The 24,117-nt window shown below is 44.8% G+C and overlaps 1 protein-coding gene across 18 annotated transcripts in view; it reads left to right on the top strand.

Annotated features, from left to right (window-relative positions):
- The window catches only part of LOC118507821 (ETS-like protein pointed), an 85,257-nt gene that overhangs the window by 44,520 nt on the left and 16,620 nt on the right, over nucleotides 1–24,117 (top strand). For 14 of the 18 annotated variants that reach the window (XR_004905714.1, XM_036046905.1, XM_036046902.1 and 11 more), the window contains exons 5-7: nucleotides 9,737–9,853; nucleotides 10,534–10,737; nucleotides 13,011–13,313. Coding sequence is in view for 17 of the 18 variants with exons in the window: in XM_036046905.1 (XP_035902798.1) it covers nucleotides 9,737–9,853; nucleotides 10,534–10,737; nucleotides 13,011–13,313 (624 nt within the window). In the remaining variant the exon portion in view is untranslated. Of the gene's footprint in view, nucleotides 1–440; nucleotides 748–5,318; nucleotides 6,032–9,736; nucleotides 9,854–10,533; nucleotides 10,738–13,010; nucleotides 13,314–24,117 lie in introns of those variants that run through there. The other 4 variants (XM_036046919.1, XM_036046918.1, XM_036046920.1 and 1 more) reach the window with 4 other exon arrangements.

Raw genomic sequence — 24,117 nt, 5'->3', positions numbered from 1 at the left:
AAAGGTGATGTCAGTGGCTAAACTTTTTTGAAATTCTTCCAGTACTCAGACTCCATTCTGATCATCTCAAAATCGGTTTAAAATCAGTTGCTTTTCGTAGCAAACATAAAAAGGCACCAATGTGCATCGTAATCCTTGTTCGAGCCACACACAAACAAACATGAAACAGTGCGTTTCGCGTCGCATCCAGCCGCAAGATCGCATCGGCGGAACTACCTGTACCGGAACTCGCACCCACACACGTTGCCTTTGTTGTTTACTTCCTTGCAGGCACCAATACAGCCCTGAAATAAAAAACAGCCCTCTCCGAACGAACCTCCCTTGAGCGGTTGATTTTCCGTATGTGCGTGTGTGTTGGTTGTTGAGAACGAAAGAAGTGAAGAAGAGAAAGATCAGCACTTCCGCCGCGAATACGTACCCGCACACAACAAAAATCCCAACAGCGTTTTCAGTTCCACAGCGTCTACGGCGGAGTGTGTGTCGATCGTAACTCGTCTAGTGCTAGTGCTGCTAAGCGTGATCTTTTGCTCGCTCGTTCGTTCGCTCGTTCGCTCGCTCGCTCGCTCTCGGAACCGTGCACGCACGCCTTGATTTGTGAGCGCGCATTCTACTAAGCCGTTACGCGCCGCTGTGTTCACCGGTTGTTGTTGCGCGTTCTCGTAAAAGTTTGGTGTGTTTCAGTGCTCAAGAATACATTGTACCGCGTCGAGTGGTTGCTGCCGGAGCTCGGTGCGTCGTTTCGAACGGGTAACCCTCCTGAGTTCCTGTCGTGGCGGCAGGCTAATGCTGTTGTGACTGTGGTGGCTGTGGGCCTGGATTCTAGAGTCCCTGATGTGGTGTTGGTGGTCTGGTTTTAGGGCATTTGAATTGCACGTGTGTGAATCCCCCAAATCAAGATCAAGTGCAAAAATACCAGCATGACCGTGAGGAGTGCCTCTGTGCGAATGATTGCCGGTTCCTAGCGTGTTCTGAACCGGGAGAAATTTTCGGTGAATGCAGGGAAAAGCTGCTGGTTTTTCGTGCATTGTGTGCTCGTGCTGCGTCCAGCGAATCATAAAGTACTGAAAAACTATGTGTGCTCGAACGTATTGTTGTTCAAAATATGATCTTTAACTGCGTACGTACTCAGCCAGAATCCGCACCCATACAGGAAAACAAGCGCTCCGGATGTTGTGATTGGTGCCTACTAGTATTGTGTGATATGAGTGTAGTGTCTGCTAAAAATGCAACATTCGTCCACTGTGCATTGGATGTACTTGTTAGTGTAGTGATTCTATCGCTCTGTTTTCGTAGTGTTCTGCTCCGTTACCAGCTGAAGCAATAGCAACCGCGCATTATGCTAATGGCGCAACGCCGGTGCTTGATGGCAAAGCAATTCATTTTTTTCACCACACACACACACACACACACTGACTAACGATCCACAAATGGCCAACGACGGCCATCGCCAGTGCAAAATCATATGTCCGACGGCCAAACGTCAATTCGCAAAACTACACGAAATGAAGTTATCTCGGCAGTAATTTGACAGCGTTTGAATATTGATTGTGGATTGCCGTTTTTAACTACCAGATCGATTCCTTTCTACGTCCGTAGCGTCTCTAGTTATTTCTTTAACAATTTAAATACTCATCATTTCTTTGGCACGATAAAGCGTTTGCAAACGTGGATCGAATTAAAATATTCTGTTCTGTAAGTTCGAGGCACAACTCTTTGACGTTCAATGGTCGGTTCGTGATCGAGTTGACGTCACAAAGAAGTAGCTTGCGTCAAATATACACCCGAAGCATTAGCCCCCGGATAGTAGTCGTCACTCCTTTAGGAGCCTGTAAATGAACTCATTGATGATTCTTAAAATTGAACTACTACTGCGCAAACATAATTATGCTTTTCCCACGGAACGCATCGTATTTTTTGTGTCCAAGGACTTTATTTTTATGTCCACATTAGTCCTAGCGTTAACGTTCCTTAATCTTGTAAGGCGGATAGCACATTGTAGCACTCCACATCCAAGCCGTGAGAATCCTATCACATTTGTACGCCCATTACACAACTGCTAACGCTCATAAATATCTGTTCGAAATATGATCCTCTTCTCTCATTGCTCGGCGGCGTGGTAAAATAATACGGTTGGCTTTCCTCCGACCAAAGCGGGATTACCGATTACCCACACCATGCTCAGTGTCCTGGGCTGGTGTTGAATAGGACGAAGCATTTTCCTTTGTGTGTTTATCCGTAAAGCTTTTCACTAATCGATAGCATTGAAGTTAATATAGACACACAACTTAGCTCAGCGTTTCTCAAGAATTGAATTATTATTTGTCGCTATAGGCGCCATACGAACCAGCGCTAGCAGCAGGCAAGGCAGGTACTGGCACACAGGTGCGTGTTGTGGCGTTGTGAGGATTTGGCTTTGTTTTAGCTCACTTGCCGCGGTACGAAACGTCTTCGCTTTTATGGGTGGGTGTTGTGCGATCGGTGGTATGCCACATGCTTGCAGTTTTACGCAACTTTCTTTGTGGAAATGGACCCCGTAACGCTCGAGCTAGCACCACACCAACTTTGAGCGAGTCGGCAGTCGGCTGCGAGACTCTTAACTCGCGGTACAAGTCTTGAACTGACTGATGGGTTCGACCTTGGCCACGACGGTTTCGATGCAATATTTTATAATGTACATTGCTTCGGAAGGCAATAATCGGGCGAAATATCTAGGCAGACATTTATCAGTTACCAACTCACTGCACAGTCCGTTAAGAAACACGACCGTAAGTCAAGGTACGATTCACTAGAAGCTAAAAGAGTTTTTCTAAGATGCCTACAAATCCTCAGAATTAAGCTTTTGTATATTGTTATTAAAGACGCATTTTATGCCGCGACCTGTCACAGAACAAATTATCAATAGAATCGGTTCGCATGTAATTATAAAGCGTCATCTCCACCGAAAAACAAAAACAAAAAAAAACAAGCTGGTTAAAATATCCGGCCATACAAACAAAACACTCGTAAGCGTGAGTCGAAAAACGCACCTCAAATGATGATGACAGCGCGACTTCATAATAGTGTCATTCGTTCGCAGCTGAAGTTGATCGTTACTAAAGTCGTTTTCGTTGTCATTTCATACTATGATTGAGGCAGAGTTGTGTTGTGGCTGATGAAGAAGATAGTTGAGCTTTTTTTATGTTGTAGTTTGGAAGCTAAGATTTTCCTTTATGAACATTGGCTCTTCCCACTTACCTTCGTTTCAATCTGGTGATCTCGAACACGGGGATTTTTCATCAACTATCAGCGGCAGGTTGCCCATTTGCTTAGTTGTTCCTAATTGCGCTAGCTTACAAAGAGTTGGACTATCGCCCACGATCGCCACGTTCGGTGATTCCTATTCACGTTCTAAAAAAATTCTGTACGAAACCTTCTCATCACACGTGATGATTGTTTTTGTCCCCCCTATAATGAGGAAGTTGTCATTTCCGGTCCTTCCGGATATTAATCTCACACATTCTAATGGCTATATTGGTGGGCCATTTTTCTCAGATAATGTCAATCGAATGGACTGTCGTAAAACGTAACACAAACAGATGATTGCTACCCAGGCACACACCTTACGGAACGTGCACAACATTACTGCCTGAAGGCATACCTAACCTATGGACATAGTATTCTACAGGCATTTGGATATTCGGTACAAAATTTATAGCAAACAGTAGTATTGATATTTTTGCAAAAAGCGTCAACTAAGCTTGTTGAGCCTTGATTTGAAAATTGTGCTCAAAAAGTACAATTACTTAATTGACTTGTATCGGTGCACTAAATCTATGCTGCTAGAGATTATCCGTGTTTACAGTATCATGGAATCAAAAGGTCACAGGGGAAATGCATTTAGCTGGATAATCAATAACACAGGACAGGTACTTCCGATCGAGGGTCGCTCGACAGAGCCACTTAGTTTCCATTCAACCGCTTATAATCCTCAAAGTTGTGTGTGATTTCGGGCGTAACTACTTTAAGGGGACAACTATTCCTGAGGGGTGAAACGTATCGAATTACGTTCGATTGAGTTTCCTACTATTCCATCGCTGGTATCGATGCCCCTCTCGGTAAGGAAAACCTGTCGACAGCTTTACATTTGTAATGAAAATTATTGTCACTTTGGCTGTTGCACCGTGGTGTGATCGATTTCATGTTCGGTTTTGAACCTTAGCATGATATTTTTACCTCGGGCTATTTTTTTAAATCAAAGGACAGCACTTAATTGCCTCCCTCGAAGCCAGTTCAAGTTACCCATGCTCAATGGATTCATTCATAATCATTTGATGAGCTCCTTGTATGCAAGTCTTTATGCAGAGTGTGTTGTTCAAATCCTTGGATAAGTCCTGGTCATTACATCAGTACAATACGCGTTTTATCAAAGCAATTCTATTTTCCCCCAACCACATTGTTGAACAGACTTCTTCGAGATTATTATCGCCTATTCCGCCTTGTGGAAGCGTAGTTGCGTAGTGCTACTCATGCGCCATCACTGTTGACGGTTCTAGCATGGTTTGTTTGTTTATGCGTTTTCCCTCGTTTTCAATCGTTTTTCCCCCGCGAGTGACCATTTCCGGTGTGCTTCGAGATGCTTGGTTATGCAGCTTTTTGCTAGCCTCTCTAATGGCCAACGATCTAATGGCTGTTAGAAAGCATCATCAACAGGCAGTGAAGCGGCTTCGGCTACGGCTGCTCTGCTGCTTCGACACATCAATTGGAAAGAATTGGATGACAATTGGAGTAAATGAAATGTTAATTTAATAATTTATGTTAATTAAGTGGACATTTTCAAAGAGTCATACCCAACACAGTAGTACCACGAGAAGTGACAATGTTTGACTTATGGGTAGTCAAAAAATACCAAATGGACCGTCATGGGCCTTCTTTTTTTGTCTTTTGTGATTGGTATACGTTTCGGCTAACGCAATTGCAATGCTTGAGGCATTCGACATTTGCTGGAAAACGGAATATTTCAGCACAAGATCATTTTAGTTTTGTAAATGCAAGCTCCTTCAATTGAATTGGCCTACTCATGCCCTGAGGATACCGATGAGATAAGACAATTATGTTGTATTTTGTTGTTGTGTCGATCTGATTCATATGAATGAGTACATTTCACAATTGAACACATTTAACTGGCAATCTTTACCTCAACGATTTAAGTCCGCCTAGGTCCTACAGCTTAGCTCTAAACGCGTCCAATCTCTTTTAAAAATGTACAAACCGAAGAACAATTTGGTAAAATGAACAGCAATCACTTAAGAAATCATTTTTTACTTCTTTCTGATCTTTAGAAACATATTTAATTGCGACATGATGAAAGATTTTCTGTGAAAAAATCAAACTAACAGAAACAAAATAAGAACAAAATTGGATTAACAGAAGAAGTGGTGTGAATAATTTACTGTGCAGCTGAACGAAGTTTTCTTAAAACCAATTACAATTGCGAGTCTGTTTAGTGTTTGTGTTTTGTGTGTATTTGTGAAATAAATTGGAAGAAGAATTGTGCATTTGCGGCAGTTTGAGGTTTTGTGAAATATATTTTCACTACAAATAATTCAATATTTCCTGTCCGTCAATCGTAAAAGTGTGCAGCGTTTGCTATTGAAACAGCGGCGAGTTGTGATCCTGATTGCAAACGCCGGAAAAGTGGCTACGAAAGTGAACATTAATGAGTTGCGAGGGTACGAAGGGTTCGATCCTCGTGCCAAAATGACCAACGAGTGGATGGAGTGGAATGATCCCGGGATAGGTCGGGGTGGTCCACTCGGCCGGATCCCATTGCGAGGAGCGAATCATCATAACTTGGGCACGGGACTGTCGAGTGTTGCTGGCGGCATGATCGGTAGCGTCGGCAGTATTGGCGGTATTCACAACAATAATAATGTGAACTTTCTCAACAACAACCAGCAAAGCTTCCTCAATAGCTACAGCTTGAACAAATTAGCTTCGGTGGGCATGGGACTCAAGTCCCATCCGCTCATGAAAGGATTACAGAAACCAAGAGGTAATTGCACAATATGGTGATATACTTGAACCCAGTTACAAGCGCTACTGCAGTAAATATATGTTTAATTAATTTTACCTTTAAATGTACCCAACTTTGCACACCTGTACTTCAAATTCTTTCTTTAGCTGTACACCCAGCTCGCTCGAACAACCACGGCAGGTTTTCTGATCGGTTGAGTTTGACCACAATGACTAAATAATACACCGTTGCCATCCTTACATGCAGTAGTAAATCAAGAAAGCGAAAGCACTGCCAACCCATAAAAATGGCGCACTTTTTCAGAAACAATTCGACGCACCGAAGCGCATCGCTGCCGTACGCTGCGCAACCGTAACGGCGTCTGATGCACCTTGAACCCATTATTGGGTGCTTTGACCATGGCGATGTTTCTTGGTCACCCTTTCTTCCACAGCCTAGCTTGCCTGAACTGAAGAAGTACTGTACAGTGCTCAGTCAAGAAAGGTAAGGGCGTACCAAAGCGAAATAAACTTCCATTGTTTGTTAGACGAATAGCGCGACCGTTTTGAATTTGGAGTTCTTCGCACCTTCCACTGCGCAGGGTGTTCTCTTGTTGTTGAATCTGTTTTTTTTTTTTCGCAAGCTGATCACTCTTTTTCAAAACGATCAACTATATAAAGTTGGATGAGTAAATACACTATAGAGAATATCGATTATGGAGTGTTGAGTGTTGATCGATCATTCACGGAATGTGTCTGATTCTTACCGTATAGATAATTACTTCTTCTTCGTTCTTGGCACTACAAGCTCGAGAGGAGTCGGCGTGCCATTTCTGGCATTCTGTGACTTGGTTTTACTCGTAACAAAGTAGTCAGCCCTGCGTACGGAGAGGTGGTCTGGATGGGATTTGAACCCCGGTTTTGCCGTGTGACGACCGACGCCATTATGTCCTTGACCATCGGGCCGCCCCGGACAGATAATTTACTTGAATTTTACATTGACAAAATTTCCAAAATCAGATTGATTAAGACGACACGAGGATTACGTCACACACTCGAAGACTCGGCACAAAAGTCGACTGAGTTTCGTTCCGGTTTATGCACTTTGCTTTCGCGAGTTATTTGGCTTGTCAAGTGCCAGGTGGCATTGTATTCTACCGTTGCCATAAGAACAATTAGCTCTTATTTTTTAACTTTGCTTTAACAGAAATCTTTGCCGTCTAATAAACGCTGATGATGTGAATAGTTGGGAAAATGTATTCAATATCAAATAAATAATACCGATCGCGTCTCTCCATAACAAAGGATGCATCAAGATCAACAAGACAACATTAGCAACAACTTTAACTAAATAACTAAATTATTTTTTGAAGTTCTTGATCCTTCAGCACGACAAATTCAGCAAAAGAAACATTCATGATCATCACCATCTTTACTTCATGGGGAAACGATTTGGATGTTCGCCTGGAAACGGTGAAGCTCAACGCTACGACACAGTGTAAAGGAAAACAAATAGACAAATAGCAAAAAATGTAACAAGCAGAGGAAACAATCGACCTCAAAAAAGAATTACGCCGAAAATTTAATTACAAGCAAAACAGAGCTGTGGTGTGGTACGCATCGTTTCGCTTTATCCAGCCTTTCTGGGTGTAGTTTATCTCCGTTTTACCATTTTCCCTCCCTTTGCCACCCACTCAATCTGGTTGCGATTGGTCGGCAAAACAGTCGCGCAGAACAGGCGGTGACTTTGGCCGTTAGTACCACCGGTTGCGTTGTTGCTGACGAGAGATGATGAAATTAGAAGCAGCCAAACGGCCGACCATTCCACCGGATGATAGTCGTTCCGTGGAAGCCGAAAATTGATTATCGACAACGGAGCAACCACACCAGCTCTTGGGAGGCATAGGTCGCTACATGCTTTGATCACGCTCAGGCGTGTTGATTGTTGGGTTTAGCAATCGTACGTCTTACGGCGAGACGATCATCGGCATAAATCGAAACCGTGATAGGTGGTCCCTGAAGCAGCAGGACCATCTTTTCCAAACACGGGGCGGAGGCATATTCGAATAGGGTAAAAATAGCAAAGTACTGCATGACACCGTATTTGTTCGAGCCGCGCGAGCTGTTCCACGGTGCAATAATGTTGAGGTTCGTCCATGTAAGCTCAAAATGAAGGAGATCATTTTCTGCCCTTTTCATGATCGGCATCGTGGTATCGCTTTTGGTAACGAAGCTATCACCGATGGATGAGGTATCAAAATATTGAAAGTAGAAAAACGAAAGAAAGAAAATTGGGTGAAAGCAAAAACTCGGTCGTCCAAACCACCTACCGAGGAATCCTCCCATTTCCTGGACATGATTCTGGCTCTTCAATGAAAATCCTCAGAAACCTCTGCATACACATTGCTGCAGCCCAGTCAAGAGAGCCGATGAATTTACAGATACGTATTAAGAGCTCTTATGCATTGACATGTCAAATCGTTTGCAGATCGGATTGATCATCAACTGACGATTAGGATTCAAATGAATTTTACTTCCATCGAAACGAATCACCGGACAGCCGGTTCGGAAGTCCGGATTTTCCACCCAGTGTATGCACCAACCTGCCAAGAAGGAACGGGATTTTTTGTAGTGCCGGCCTTAGGAAAGGAACAAAATCCAATTGTCTACGACACGCGATCGTGTTAACTCTGCCGAAGCTTTTGTCGTTAAACGTACTTCAGCATCCGAGAATGCTGGGATGGAAGTGAAATGATTAATCTCTTTTTTGTCCTCTTTTCACAACCCTGCCGTAGACGATGATCGGATGTTTTTACGGAAGTCCGATTTCCGTCTTCCACCCATCGTCCGCAAGAGACGCCAACATTTGAAAGAAAAAAAAACGGCAGCAGAACGATAATCCGTTAAAATTTCAATTTTCCATCCCCAATCGAAAAGTAGAACTAACCGAGCGATTACGATCCAATCGGTAGAATTTAATCCTCGGTCGATTGTTAGCTCTTGACCGGCCTCGAGTACAGCGGTTTTCCCGCGGCCCTTCCAGTGCTCCTCCGCCTGATCCAGCCGCTGTTAAACCATCCTCATCTTCAACGTCGTTGGTCTTCATTCAGGCGAGCAATCAGTACGGCCATGCCCAACGAGAAGCGTACGAAGCGTACGAAAGAAAGAATGGAAGTAAATAGTTGAAAGAGAATCTTTAAGACTCATTGATCAAATTCACGCTGCCACGAAACCCACCGAGCAGGAATTGAGTGATATTTTTGTAAGTCTTACAAGTTGGAGCCACTAGAGTTGCTGATCACTGCGGTCTAGGGGTTCTTGTTGCCGATCTTCTACTGCGGGGTCCCAGAAAACATTGTGTGTGTTCTGTTAAAATAAATACTTCCGTTCTGTTTGGTTCCGTGGTCTCTTGCCCGGGGGAAGAGCGAATCATGTAACAGCTACAAATTGTGTCACTGGCTTGCAGCTACGGAAGACGAGTGACGAGTTTTTCCCTTTGCAATGCCCGTAACCCCGTAGCTCCGGGGGATCTGATCAAGAAGCTATCCCATTTCGCCCTGCACGATTAAAACGGAACTCGAAGGTGGTCTAGTATAGTCGTGGGGCAGAACTTTGCTTCCTTTTTTGGGATAGAAGCAGTCACCGAATACCACTTGAGGATTTGCAATTCGCCAAACCGTTTTTACTACCGGATGTGCAGCGTTTTGACTTATTTTGTTTTTCTCCATTGCGCTCTACCTTACAGATGTACCGACACAGATGCCACCCTTGACGCCTGGAACGAACAAGAAACTAACTGAAGTCCTGTACGCATCGTTCGCTTCCTGGGAGAAGGAAGTGCAGACATTCAAAATTACCAAAGGTAAGCAGCATTTCCGTCTTTTATTATTCCTCGGTATTATAGTTCGGCCAAACCACCTAAAATGCTGTAGTTGATGAAGTTTCACATGAGCATGATATGTTTGATGTTTTTGATGGAATTTTGTCGTTGATCATGGGTTCAGATACTTTTTTAGCAACTGCCAATTATTAACATAAATGATCATTTCCTTTGACCTTAAACAGCTCTTCACTCTTCAACCAGTCAAAAGTTACATAATTATGCGAAAATTGTTAAGGTCAATGTCAAACTCACTCGCCTCTGTCGAAGGTAAAGAGCCAGCACTAGACATTTTCTTCAGTTGGGCATTCCAGCTAAAGACAGACACTGGCTCGTTGTTGTACAAGGAGAAACACAAAAATCAGCAAAAACAATTAATATTTTATGAGCCTTTGTGTGGATCGCTCTGTCCTTCACAATTGTCCAGCTCCCGCCGAAGGGTGAGAACGGCCAGCTATTTGGGTCTTTTTAGACTACACTCGCTGATCATTCACAGCATACCAACTCGCACTTCGGGTCGGAACTTCTGTTTAGTGATTTATCTATTGTAGAGCTGCAGGTTTTGTTTCACTTTCTTGACGCTATTGTATATTTAATTGTTCTTTGTTGTGGCCACAATTGTCCGCTAACCTTATGTTCTACTTTTGTGCATTCATTCACAGATCCTCGGCAATGGACAGCGGAACATGTGCTAATTTGGTTGAATTGGTCGATCAAAGAATTCTCCCTGGAAGGTGTCAACAAGGAACCGTTCCAAAAGATGAGTGGCCGCGACATTGTTGGTCTAGGTCGTGAGGGATTTCTTGCGATCGCGCCACCATTCACCGGCGATATTCTGTGGGAACATTTGGAGATTCTGCAAAAAGGTAAGCTGCGGTTTCGAACAAAACGGTCAACAGGGGATGATGGTTGTAGCATTTTTAGTATCATGTTCCATCTTTTGGAATAATACCACACAGGACTATAAGATCAATGCTTGCATTCAAAGTTGACGATTAACAGCAACGCAATCGTTGTGCAATGGTGCTATTTACGTCACATGCTAATGTTGTCTATGGGGCTACTACAGCCTGTCACTGCGTCAACAGTACGCTGCTACCGTGAACGAATGGTTGCATTTAGGAAAAAAGGGCCGGTAATGCGATTTTAATCAGTGCACCAAGGCAATGGTGTGGTGGGCAACTGGCTGCAGCTCTATATTTGCATCATCTCTATGCATACAGGGCCTTTTTTGTGTGTGTCTATTTCAAGGGTGCCTACATCGTTGCACACAACTAATTCAACGGTTGTGCATCGACGGACTGCCCCGACAATGATCATCTGGAAATGATAGATCTCCAGCGCTAGTAACGATGAACCTCAACACCTTCAGAGTTTTTTTTTCCTTCTAGAACTTTGGTATGTATGCGCCATTGTTCGGTGCATCACACCTCTTCTTGCTTACATATGCTGTAGATTTTTTGACTACAAGATAAAAACGCCCTGTTCGGTCTAGCATACCATACCATACCATACCATCAGTATGTTCATAGAATGTCGCTAGTGACTAAATTAATAGTCCCACCAATAAAACGCGATGTAAATTAATCTTCTCCTACCGCGCGCTCCAGAATACGAGCGGGGTGATCATAAGAGGTCAACAAAGACTCACAGCGATCATAATGTCAACAGACAAGCATCCATAACAAGACAATTTCATCTTCATCTGCGGTGCACCCTCCGTGTATCAGCGAACAGATTTCTTGCTCGTGCCGCGCAATCGGAGCGGGCGATGCCTACGGTCTTCGGCTGTGATTGAGATTGGATAATTGACTCTATTGCCATAAATCGGTTATGCTTGGGGTTAATTGGATTAACCGTCTCCGAGATCTTTAGTCTTGGCCGTGGAGTGTCACGGGGCAGGACGGTGGTTAAGTCCATTTAATTGAAATTGGTTAATACTAACGAGGGCACATCTCGGTCTCAATTGTTGTGTTGCGCTTGCGAGCGGGAATGAGGCGCGCGCAAAGGGTTCGATTTTGTGCCTTTTCAATCATTTTGATTCACTATGTTGTAATGAGTTTATTTTGATTTCCATCACTCAATTCAATTGTGCTGGTACGTGCGACTTGACATGTGCTTCTATATCCCTCCATTTTTCGGTGAACTGATTCGTGAACTGTTGTACAGAGAGGGTTTTGACGTGTTTATGGAACAAGATCTATCCTGTCCTCCCTTTTTGCTTTTAATTTTAAACTAAGCGAAATATGCGAAAGTATGAATAAATTGAATTTCACTTCCAAGAATCGTTGAGGACACCCGGGAAGCAATCTGGCGAAGGCAACAAGTTAGGGAAAAATGAGGAAATTATTACATTCGTTTCCCAAATTTCCCAATTCTTAAATTCCGGTTTAGCAGCAACCTCGTCGGGTTTACATGGGTCAGACCTGCACCTAGCACCAAGCTACAATTTGATTGCAAAAGCAAATCAACGCATCAACCCACACACAGCAACTTAATAATATTTTCCCACGCATATGGCCAGCTTCCTTCCACAATCTGTACTTGTGCGCTATATTCGTACCGTTCGTATTCGTCATCGGCACCAATAAATTGAATTTCACCGTCCCCGTCATTGGACCAGTGCGGCCGGTTTGGTATGGTGTGCAAACCAAAGAGTGTGTCGTCCTTTTTTTGGAACCAATTCACAACCATATCGCTCATTCATAAAAACACATTTATCAATGTACATAGCCAAGCGATTCCGCACTTTCAACAAACACACACGCTTAAAGGGCCAAACATGGCAGAGGAAATCAAATCAAAGGATGGTTCTGGTGGTATCCTGGAAAATGTCGCTCCTGCGTCGGTGCTATGTTTAATGCGGGTGCTTTGCTGGACAAATGGTACCCCTACACGGACGCTTAATTTACTTATCAAAGCTGGTCTATTCCTTCACAAGGGTTCGCTAATTGTGGTACCCTGTAGTTTCTACAGGTTGCCCTACGCGTGCTACCCATTTCCCCGTTGTCCGGGCAGGACTGAAAATGTCGGACGATCACCAACGAGCTGGGAGTGGGAGTACGCGTGTGCATAATAAACCGTATTGTAGGTTTGCCCATATTCATGCTTTATCCCGCTTCTTTCGTCCGGGTTTTAGATTGCGAAAAGGCGCTACTAGATCACGGGTCCTCGGTCGGCGGCAGCGGCAGTGTGTACGACGCGTCCTGCGGGCAGACGGCGGCCGGTGGCGGCGGTGTTGGCGTTAACGAACTCAATGACTACAACAGTACCCTCCAGCGGTTAAGTGGCCAGCAGCAGCAAGAATTCGGGAGAGGCAATGGTTCGAGCAGCAACAGTAACAACAGCAGCAACACACCCGCATCTACCTCCAGCACCACTCCCGGCACGACAACCCCCAACAGCAGCAGTACCACCAACACCAACAGCGGCGGCAACGGAGGTAAGTGGTTCTGTGTGTGTTTTATTTTTTATTTTTGTTCCTTCCTTAAACACTTAACAATTGCTGTGGCGAAATGCATTCGAGCAACAGTTTCGAATTCCTGCAAAGGGATATTTTTGTGCGTATCCTAGTCCACACACAAGGAGGGTGTTCAATGGCGAGAACCTCTCCGCTCGTAGGCTTTTCGAAACCAGCATTAGTAAAGTAACGATACAGCGCTCAAAGGTAAACGAAAACGATCCCGACGAGAGAAAAGGAAGAAAACGGCACCGTATAATTAGTTACATCAAAACCTTCTAAAAAGCCGCCTCTCATGCCCAGTCCCAACCCTCGCGCGGAAGCTGCTGCGTAAGAGGGACCTGAGCACTCGGGGCCGGCCGTGAGGGAACCGAAGAATAATGAGTAATCATGCGTATTATGGGGTGGTTAGGGAAGGTGGTGCTGGTGGAAGGAGAACTGACACTGAGAAATAACGAAAAAAGGTTTATTCCCCTGATTTTATTTCCACCCAGTGGTCTGGTCACTTGGGAGAAGGTGAACAAGGGAAGGGGCCAGCGCAGAAGTTGGAAATTCAGAGTCTATAATTTCGATAGACTGCGCGTATGGAAGGAAATAAAATATATGTGTGCAGACATGTAGCCCTAGCGACAATCCCTTTCAAAAGCACACACCGCCAAAAAGTGTTGGGGAAGATCGCCGCTGGAACACTGGAGGATTGGAGTGTTTTCCATTTAGTTTGATTGCCGGGGAAAATATTATGATCATGCCCGCTCGAACTCGATCATCCACGCGCGCCCTGTAATAAGCGATATACACCAAAATTCGGATTCGGATCGGATGATCGATTGATCGTGCGTTCTGTGCTGAGGTTTAGTAGAGTTAGAAGATCAATAGTACTGCTAGATCTTGACCGTTTGCGAATTCCTCACTCCGGTAAACAGGCCTTGGGCCCATTCTTGAGGTAAATGACAAATGCAAACGTCTGAAACATGGGCATGTGATTATTTGTTTTTAAAGTAGTGAAGAATCACTAAAATATTCAGAATAGGCTCCAGTATTTAAAAGTTCATCTAACTAAATGGCAAATTGAACAGGGGATGAAATAACGGCCACTGTAAGTTGCTGGTTGAAATCACTCAAAACGATCGCTGGCAATTATACTACAACTTTTTATTTTGTTCGTTGCGTCTGGCCGTGCTTTGACTGTTTTGGCTGGAGCTAGGGGCTTTCCGAGTGGTAGGGCTAGGAATATTATATTTTGATGCGGGCATCCATTTGGATAGCGGTGGTCGGTTATATTCTTTTAGATTGTGTCCACGCTTATTTGTTTTTTTTTTCGTTCGTTCGTTACTTGCCCCCACCCTCGTGGCGACCAGTCACGCTCGAGCTGGTAGCTAAACAAAGACCACATGCGTTGCGTTTGTTTGGTACCTCGGTGCCATTACAAGTGCATATATTTCGGTGTTGGTGGACACTGGAACCAAGCTGTGGATATACACACAATGAGATAGATGGAATAAATTGTCGTTGGGCCCGCCGATGGGAAGGTCTACCAATACGAGCAGAGCAGTGAGCATATACATACGCATACATACACAACACGTTTTGATTTAGTGTGCTGGTGGGATTTTGACGCGATCGTCGCCTCTCAGCGCGACGCAACGTGTTGGGCACCATCGAAACAACATCCTTCCAATGCGATGCGGATGCGTCAAACCCGAATATTCCAAATATTGTAGATATTCTACAATTTTTAAATGATTAGTAGAATGTCAAACAAACAGCCTATTTCTAGCTCATCCGTAGTTCCCGACCACATATTCCAATAAGTGCTTCGGACGCTGGTCAAGTTCTACTTGTATAGGTATGTGGTTCTCTCGCTCGTTCGTCGTATGAGATGATGAGTGTCAATGGTAATGGAGGCTGTTGGTGATCGCTGATTACATAGTTCGTTTCGCGTGTACACCACTACCACACCGCCGCTAGCTCATGCTGCTCGTGCTGCCTCACATCTTACCTCATTCAAACTTGTAGCAACCAGCTTCATCATACACAACACATGGAACCGTCGGCCGTGATCCGCGCCACTCGCAAGATCCGACGAATGGAGCGAATGAATGAACGGGAATAAATGAATGAGTGGAAACGCGTGGCCGTTCGCCGTTGATTGAATTGAATGCATGAATGAAATGACAAAAACATAACAGCTACAATCATCGTACGTAGGATGGTTGATACACAACCAGAAAACACAAGATGATTCAATTACATGTCTGTAGTTTATGTGTTGTCTAGCCTCAAATTTCAGGTGTTAGAATTTGCTAAAATGTACAGCAGAAATGCAAGTGTTTTAGGCTTTGTCCACCAAATAATGTGCAAGCATCTTGTTGAGCCATCTTTGACTATCATACATTGTCTTTTATCATAAATTTGTTATGATTGCCAATTTTCATTCCCCGTGGTTTCAGTTTGAGATGGGCACCAACAATCGAATTAAAGCTGTACCTTCTTTTTATCCTAGCACCCTTCGTTAAGCATAATTATAGCAAACCTGTACTTCAATCGATCACTCCCAGTCTCTTTGATTTGCTTACTGGCTGTACTTCCACTTCGGGGCGTACTTCCACGGACAAAAGCTATGTTTGCGAAGTAAAACGATTAAATAAAAAGCGACATCAAAAGGTACATAATTCAATTATGATCCGCCTTTTTTCCTGGACGAGCATGTTTGCGCGAAATAAAAACATGATCTCCTGTACAAGCGTTTCATGTGCTGGCGAATACATATGAGCACGCCTATAACGCTGCAGCAAATATGGCAAGGATCCTATCTCGTAGCACCGCAAAGGATAAATGTCCTTCGTTCATAAGCTTCACGTTTTCCCATTGTCCTCTCGGCGAATCTCGCTGTACACCGCAACGGAAGAACGAATCCTATTATTACTCGTTGATCAACGGGCCCCGTTTGCATGAAAGGGTTCTCGTTTGTTGAAGTTTTGGCTAGTACTCATGCCGAGTTGCTTCAAGTTTTGGTCATTGTCAACGCCCTTCAGAAAGAGCTCTACCAGGAAGGTAACCCAGCGCTGACGTTACAGTCTTTGGACGCGTCCTCTGCTATGCGTCGGTATGTTTGAATACCCAAAAGCGACCCGGGGATATTGCGGTGTCGAGGTGAAGGCGGACCAGCCATCAACGGTCAGAAAATGTTGCGAGCACAAACGCGATCGTGGACAAAATAACGACCAGCGTCATCGTCGTTACCCTTCGGTGCATTTCGGTTCACCGTACCGCTCTTTTGTTTCTGGCGTCCATTGGTACATGCGACCGGCCCAAAATGTACGACTCACACTTTCTTGCCGGTCCGTGGCACATGTAGGCTAATGCTGCTCCAAACGGCAACGGACCCAACGACCTACAGACAACTCTCGGACCCACTATCAAACTTGGCATCCATCCTAACACTCACACAGCAGCGTGTACCAGGCCGTTTCTGGCTAGTACGTACCCTGGTGCCATTTTCCCCGTGGATCAATCCACGCTGCCCGTTGATGTGAGTTTGTATTCAGATGAAAACAAAAACAATACCACCTCGTCCTACGCCGGCTGGCTGGCTGGCTGGCTGAATCGTACTCGTGCGCGGCGCACTGGAGTGCAACAGTGTTGAAACTGAAAGAGAACTAAACCCCCGTCGTCACGCACACTAGCAGGTCAGGTGAAAGGAAATTCATGATGCACACACGTGCAATCCGTTGCCAAAGAACAAAGTCCGTTTATGGGCGTTCGCATAGGCTGGGGTGTGTAGATGTGTTTTGTGGTTTTTGATTGTAGAACGAACACACCCACAAACAACTACTCATGGTACCAAAAGAGAGTCTCATCACCATCGACTACTAAAATGAGTCACTAGATGTCCTATCGGCAGGTGACCAGTGGCTGATGAATAATGCAAACGGTTTGAAGGATAAGTGGGCCATTTCAATCTACGCTCAGCAGACTTCGCAATCCGAAAAGCGCAATGAGCCTGTGTTTTTTCTTTACAATTAAACTTTCGATCTCAACCTTGCGTTCGCGAGTGGGGTTCTTTATCGCTCAACCCACTAACCCTGAAGACTTCATGAATTATGATAATAAATTTCGTCCGCTATGACGTGTAGTGCATTCCCTGAGCATCCATTGGTCAAATGACTAAGGAAGCAATCTTTTCAGAATGGGCTCACTTTTCTTCTTTTCTCACCATCGCCTCGTTATGGTCTGTGCTTAGAGTTGCGTGGAAAAAGGGAAGCCAGAAACTTTTCCTTTCGAGCTCACCAGATGTCAAGATGGTTTCAAAGTTTCCCTCTCGAGACCCTTCTTGCGTGGTTTTAAGGTGTTTTTAAGCGCTAGTAGTCGGCTACCGTAGCCATCGCGTTGGCGCATCGTTTAACGCCAGCGGCACAAACCATCGTAGACCCCAAAAAAGGCCTAATCTAGTGCAAATTCTCCGGGGCGTGGAATACGGGTTAAGGTTGTACCGAGGTAGCTTCATAAATTTTGCGCTCGAAAGACACCAGACACCGTCTCTTACATAATAACGGCCCAGTGTTGACTAGTACGTCGAATAAAATATCGAATGGAATTAATGGTTTTTTTTCTTTTATTTTTAAAATACCCAAATATGTTCCTCAATCTGTCCAGTTCATCTCGGACAGGTGTGTGTGTGTGTGAGTGACTGCGAAGTGTGATTATGATTTATGTTAGTTATTATTTTGATTTTCTGTTATGCGAGGGCCACGGTTCACGATCACACTCCAACCAAGGATCGGGTGGATGATATTTTGCTGTTCGTCTACGTTTGCGAACCAGACAAGCGAGAGCTTCGGTTGGGACAACTTGACGCCTGCGCTGCGCGAGTATGGTGCGAATCGTTAAAAGAGAATGTACAACATATATCCCGCCTTTGCAAATAGACAATCCCGTAGCCCCCCAAAGTTGGCTTAAGCTTTCTCCCACTCTAAAAACCATGCGCAAAGAGCTAGAGCTGTGATTGGTTCAGCTGGTGGAGACTGTGCTTGCTGGTGCTTGGATTAAGATTGAAATTCGAACCATCGGCTCAACCATACCGCGCTGATTGATCAATCGCTTTTTTCTAGCAATCATTTGGGCCGTAAAAAAAGAGATACATTTTTTGTATCACAAGTGTTTTTTTTTGCTTCTCTTCTACACTTCGTGTCGGCTGTTTGTAGCGGCGTTGAGCTCTGCTCTGCTAATCGCACCGATGATCTGCTGTTTTGCAACCTACGTTGCAGTTTTCTACAGTCATCAGCGCCGTCGACCAGAAATAAATGTTTCGAGACATTCAACACGGTTCCTGTGGTATACTTCAAATGGATATTCTTGTCGCACAGAATCACCCTAATCAATATGGAAATAATTAATTTAAATGTAGGCCTATCATTTGAGGAGTTTGATCTTGCATTGAAGACACGGGCAACACTTCCGGTGCACATGCGATGTGTTCTTTGCGAGGCAGCTGCGCCAATGTTCGGGACACACTTCTTCGATGCAGCTGCCAGGACCAGAGAACACGCAAAATATTTGCATTTTTATTACAATACTATCTATGGTAATCAAACAATAGCCTCATTGCCTTTCAGCTATTCTTCGGTTTATTCCAATATTACAATTTGTGCTATATGATCCTAATTTCTCGATAAAATGTAACTTATTTCGTAATTTAGGATTTGACAGCACACTCAGTGAACTTGAGGCCTCGTGTACAATGAGCAGGAAGAGTATCTCGAAGAGTGTCATTGCTGCTTCTATCCGCGCATTTACATAATTGCAGTGCAGTGACCAACCATCGCCAACGTCTTAGCACAAATCTTTCACCGTATGGTAAAAGCCTCACCACACCAGTTTACATAAATTGTTTCAATTAGTGGTAGTCTCGTCTCGTGATCAGACTAACTACTACCTCCCGTAGTCAGCAGCTTTCAGATTTAATAGAGTACCGGAAAAGATTCGAACCATTTCATAACCTATCAATCAAAACAACATGATGAATTATCGTACAAGTTGGTCAGATAAAGATACCTTGGATAAAGATATATTAACTGCAGTTGTACTTCTGAAACTACTCTTCGTGGTGATCATCTGTATACAATTTTGAAGACACCAGAATCGTTACCATCGACAAAGCTTTGATCAGGTTTCGGTCAGGACTTTATGAAAAAAAAGGCCAAACGGCTGCACAAACACGCTGTACTGCTGCTGCCGCCAATATCAATTTGAATATAAATGTGTCTGTGCATGGATAAACAGCCAGCTCCCAAGCGCCATCCGCACCAACTCGGCCAGCTGAGCCACGGAAAGTCACGGGAAGTAAGTAAGCGACTTGAAGCGATGCATCAACGATGCGCGCGACTTAATCAATTGACTCACTCCTTCTTTGCTGCCTTCTTTTCCTTCTTTGGCCTTCGCATAAGCCTGCTAGTGGTTTAGCCGGTGTGCGTGCATAACGGTTCGTACTTCCGGAGAGCGGCAGTCAAACGACTTAGGTCCGAAGTTGGCACATTGGAACCGAGCGAACGAAGCGAGTCAAGGAAGCGAGAAAGCATTGAAAGCCCCCCACCCTCCCCTCAATTCCTAACGAGATGAAGTTGAGAGCTTACGTACAGCATCCTTCTTCCCTTCTGGGGGACCGATAATTAAAGGAAAAGGATGAATTATTTCAATCCAAATGGATTTGGCCCTTTGTTCGATGGTACCCACAATTAGAGGCCTGTATTTAGGGTGGATACCACTTCGTTTTTGACACTTCGACAAATAAGCGAATAATGCTGAAACTGTGTCATGGCGTTTATAGCTCCCTGTGCATCATATGATGCCTTACCTACAAATTGCACTTCGTTATACAAAACAAAAAACTCATTCTAGAAACAACGCCATACAGACGCATAAGCTTAATGCCACCACACACTACACTAACTTCGTTCATCTTACTCTAGCGATCGTGATAAATTTGTTCACACGTCGAGTTTTTCTTCGAGATCTTCAGTGAGACAAGTCGCACAGCAAAACAAAACACTAATGGCGCATCGGCTCAATTGGCCGATACTGTATTTGTTTTCACAGGCCCGATAAGAACTTAACAGTGCTATCGAGAGACGTTCTCGTGCCTTGCTTGCTAGTTGCTGCTCTGGATTTGTCCACCTTCGAGCGCGTCTCCTTGACGTGCGCTGATGTTGCGTGAATGCGTAAGCGAACAATCGCAAATCGAACTGTTTGAGCTGGGCGGGCTGGCTCGCGCAATCGCCCTCGGAAAGCTTTATCTGTAATGAATATTCAATTAAATTGTTTGCTCTTCTTCGTATCTTTGCGCTATCGTACCGCGTTCGTAACGTTTGGTTTGTCTTTTTTTTTTGTCCTCCCAGGGCTCTTTGGTGGCCCTGCGAAGGAAGGGATCAAAGAATAGGAAGAAAAAAGCCCTCGCACAAGTGAGCGGATGTTAGAAATTAAACGCCGCATAAAGTTGGTGGCCCCAGCGATCGGGGCTTCCAAGTCGACGGCCCGAGCGTGTGGTGTAGAAGGAACATATCAAAGAAGCTAAAGAATAGCAGGCAGATCATAGGTCGTGTTCACTCTGGCCGCGGTCGTAATCGATGGAAGACAAAAGAAAGACGAAAGAAAGCATAACAAAACATAACAGCGGACGAAGCGAAAGTACCTTCATTTGGGAACAGCAACAATCGCACAGCAACAGCTAGCAGAACCTATCAAAATGTAGAATTGATTTTTGCATTTAACAATCATTCACATAAAATTGTTCTCTTTAAAGATATAATTCGGTTCCGACGCCAACTGTAGTAGAGTGGAGTGAGCAGTCCAACGCATCGATTTGGACAACAACGATGGGAAGCGTTTGTTATGATCGAGTTCTCGCTTTTCTCGCCTCCCGAGGCACACCAAACCCCTGCGCTTCGTTTACAGTCGGTTCTTGTGAGCCATTTTCCGGATGTTTAACCACACATCATGTCGAACAACGTAGTTACGTCCGGTGTAAACCGGTCTAGCTAGGCCGAGTCTTACAAGAAAATCCCCCGTACAATGGTGGTGGCCATCATCGGAGCATGCAGCTAAAGTGTACGAATATTGGGATTTGTTTGTTTCTAGTACGTTGACATTTTGAACCATTTTTCACAAAGTTTTAAGAGATTTTCTGCTAGACGAGTGAAGGAGAGCAAAGAAGGGAACCAACCCCAAGTATGCTTAGGGTGCGTCGCCTTAAGATAATAAAAACCTTCACTGCTTCATCGAATGCTGTTCAAAGCCGATTTCATACAACGACGCTCTTTTCGACCGCTCACCACTGAAGCGCTGTATACGAGCCTGCGATTTGCGCACCTGATATCGCGAAGGCTTTAATTAGTCGTTTATTAAGTGATTAAATGATTTGATAACAACGCGAGCGGCCGAGAGCCGTAAGATTTATGTCGGTTTTGCGGTGGGGTCGCACCGGGATGGTGTGTACATGCAGAAAAGTGCATCAGCTATTTCCTACACTGGCGATTACAAATGATCGAAGGAAGTGGCTCAATGGCGAGCCGTGGCGAGCCGTGGCGAGTCGAGGTTTTATCCCGCCCCCCGGTTCATGTCTGGGCTATTCTTCCAGGTCCAGCCTTAGCCCATCGCCCTGGTGCCATTTTTTCGTTCACAATCCCAAGCTTACGATCACAAAAAGGAAGCTGATGCAACTACACATGGGGGTAGGACCATATCAGTGGGGCCAGTCGGCTAGTGGCAGCAGCAGCAGCAGCAGCAGCAGCAGTGACACCCTGCCTACATTAATCTGCGGTGACTTTCCGCTGCGAAAAGGAAATGCGCTACCTGTTATGGCTGGCGCAATCATCATATGTGCGCTTTCCCAATGCGGCGCTGAATAAGCGCCAACCCCCCCGGGCAGGGATTGGGATGTTATAAAAACCCCTCCCAAAACACCGACTCCGAAATCAGATCGTACGATATAGCATTTTATTTTAATTTTGCAAATCTTCGTATATGTCGCTTGGCGAGCACCGATCGCACGGCCGGATTTTTTGTCCGGATCTGCTTGATCATCTGCATCTGAAACTAGTTTGCTTTTTTTGTTATTTGGAGTTTCGTATTCCTATTACCTCTTCCTGTGTACGGAGCGCCAAGAAGAAGAGGAGAGAAAAGCGTAAAAACTGGCTGATAGTGTGTCACGGCGGCCCAGGGGAAAAGTAGCAACCCTTCTCGGCCAATCCATGGGAAAGGAAATGAAACTAAATCACTATCACCAGATTCTTGCGCGCTTGGGGCATCGGGCGAGCATCATGAATGAAATGGATAAATGAATCGAGTGCGGCGGTGTGTGTGTTGCGGTCGGCTGCGGTGCAGCCAGGGCAGGAGGGATACCGTTTCGGTGGTTTCCTTTCGGACCGGCAGCAGCAGCAACAGCTCGTGTGGTACCGTTTGAGTGAGTGTGGGTACCGTTGCCCGGGCGGACGTCGTGGCCTCCTCTCAAGGGGGCTGCCACCGGATGTGATTGGATAGCGTGTGTGCGAGAGTGTGCAAAACTGATCACATTTATTAAAAATACAGCTTTTTAAGTATCGTGTGCTCTCGGCCCCGTTTGTTCCCACCACGCCGAAAATGGACCCGAAGACCCGCATGCATAATAACTAAGCCGATTCGTAAGGAGAACGTGGTTTATTGGGAAGAAAGCCTTTCAACAGCATTCAAATGGTATTTTAGAATTCGATCGAAGACTTAACGATCGCACGACAGTGAGGCAGATACAGATCGCTTTGTAAATCGCATTCTTCTCAAACTCTCAAAAAGGACCCCCGTAATTATCCTCCTGAAGAAAATATCGCTTTCATCGTTATCCCAAGTGGCTTACATGCTCGCAAGTGGCTCTCAATTGAACGCAAAAAGGATGCACAAACGTAGATGATGAACACGTGCGCCATCCAGCTTTGGAGCGCACGTGTCCTCATCGTGCCAGAGTATCGAACCTTGCGCGCTAGACCAATGTTTGGGCCCAGCTGGCGGAAGTGCCGATCATTTTAGTTTTTTCGTGCAATACAACCAAACAATGGCTTCTAAGCTCGGGTATTTTTTTAAACCTGAATCCAACAATCTAACCATTCGTTGCCATCGCGAGCATGAGTATGACGTCGAGTGACAAAGTTTGTTCGGATGGTTCCATCGTCAACCACTTTAGCGCAAGTGTTCAAATGAGCGCAATGATACGCTTCCATGCCATCGAACGAGCGAGCGACACAACAGGACAACTGCTGCTGCTGCTGGTGCCGAAGGGCTGTAGCTGATGGCTGAGGAAAGGAAACACTAGAACAGCAAAGAACGCAAGACAAAGAGAGATCGAAAATCTATGATGCACCATCCGGTCTTAGGTATCTGGTTTCACTTCCGCCCGTGGAAAAAGGTAGAGACGACCCGAAGCCCGCTATACCCGGGAAAGGAACACCTTCGGGTCAGAGTGTGATCCAATCTGAGAAAGCGAGAGGACCGGAAGTGCGTACGATTTTATGGGGAAATGTTTATAACAGAAAAAAAAGTTTAAGACAAAATGTCTGCTCCTACTGGCTGGTTGGATGGCTGGCAGGGTACGTGAGCAAAGCGTACGAGAATACGCATCAATAACACACGATAAGTGACAATTATTACGGATTTGCTGCAGACGTTTTAACGTTCTAATCTTGGTGAAACTTGCCGAAGTTAGTTCAAAAATGGACAAAATTTTTGTCTTTAAAATTCGACATGGTTCTTGCCGTTTCAAACA

The sequence above is a fragment of the Anopheles stephensi genome, chromosome 2 (assembly GCF_013141755.1).
Source record: "Anopheles stephensi strain Indian chromosome 2, UCI_ANSTEP_V1.0, whole genome shotgun sequence".
NCBI lineage: Eukaryota > Metazoa > Arthropoda > Insecta > Diptera > Culicidae > Anopheles > Anopheles stephensi.
The sequence above is the reverse complement of the archived record's forward strand: the minus strand, read 5'-3'. Positions and strand labels throughout refer to the sequence as shown.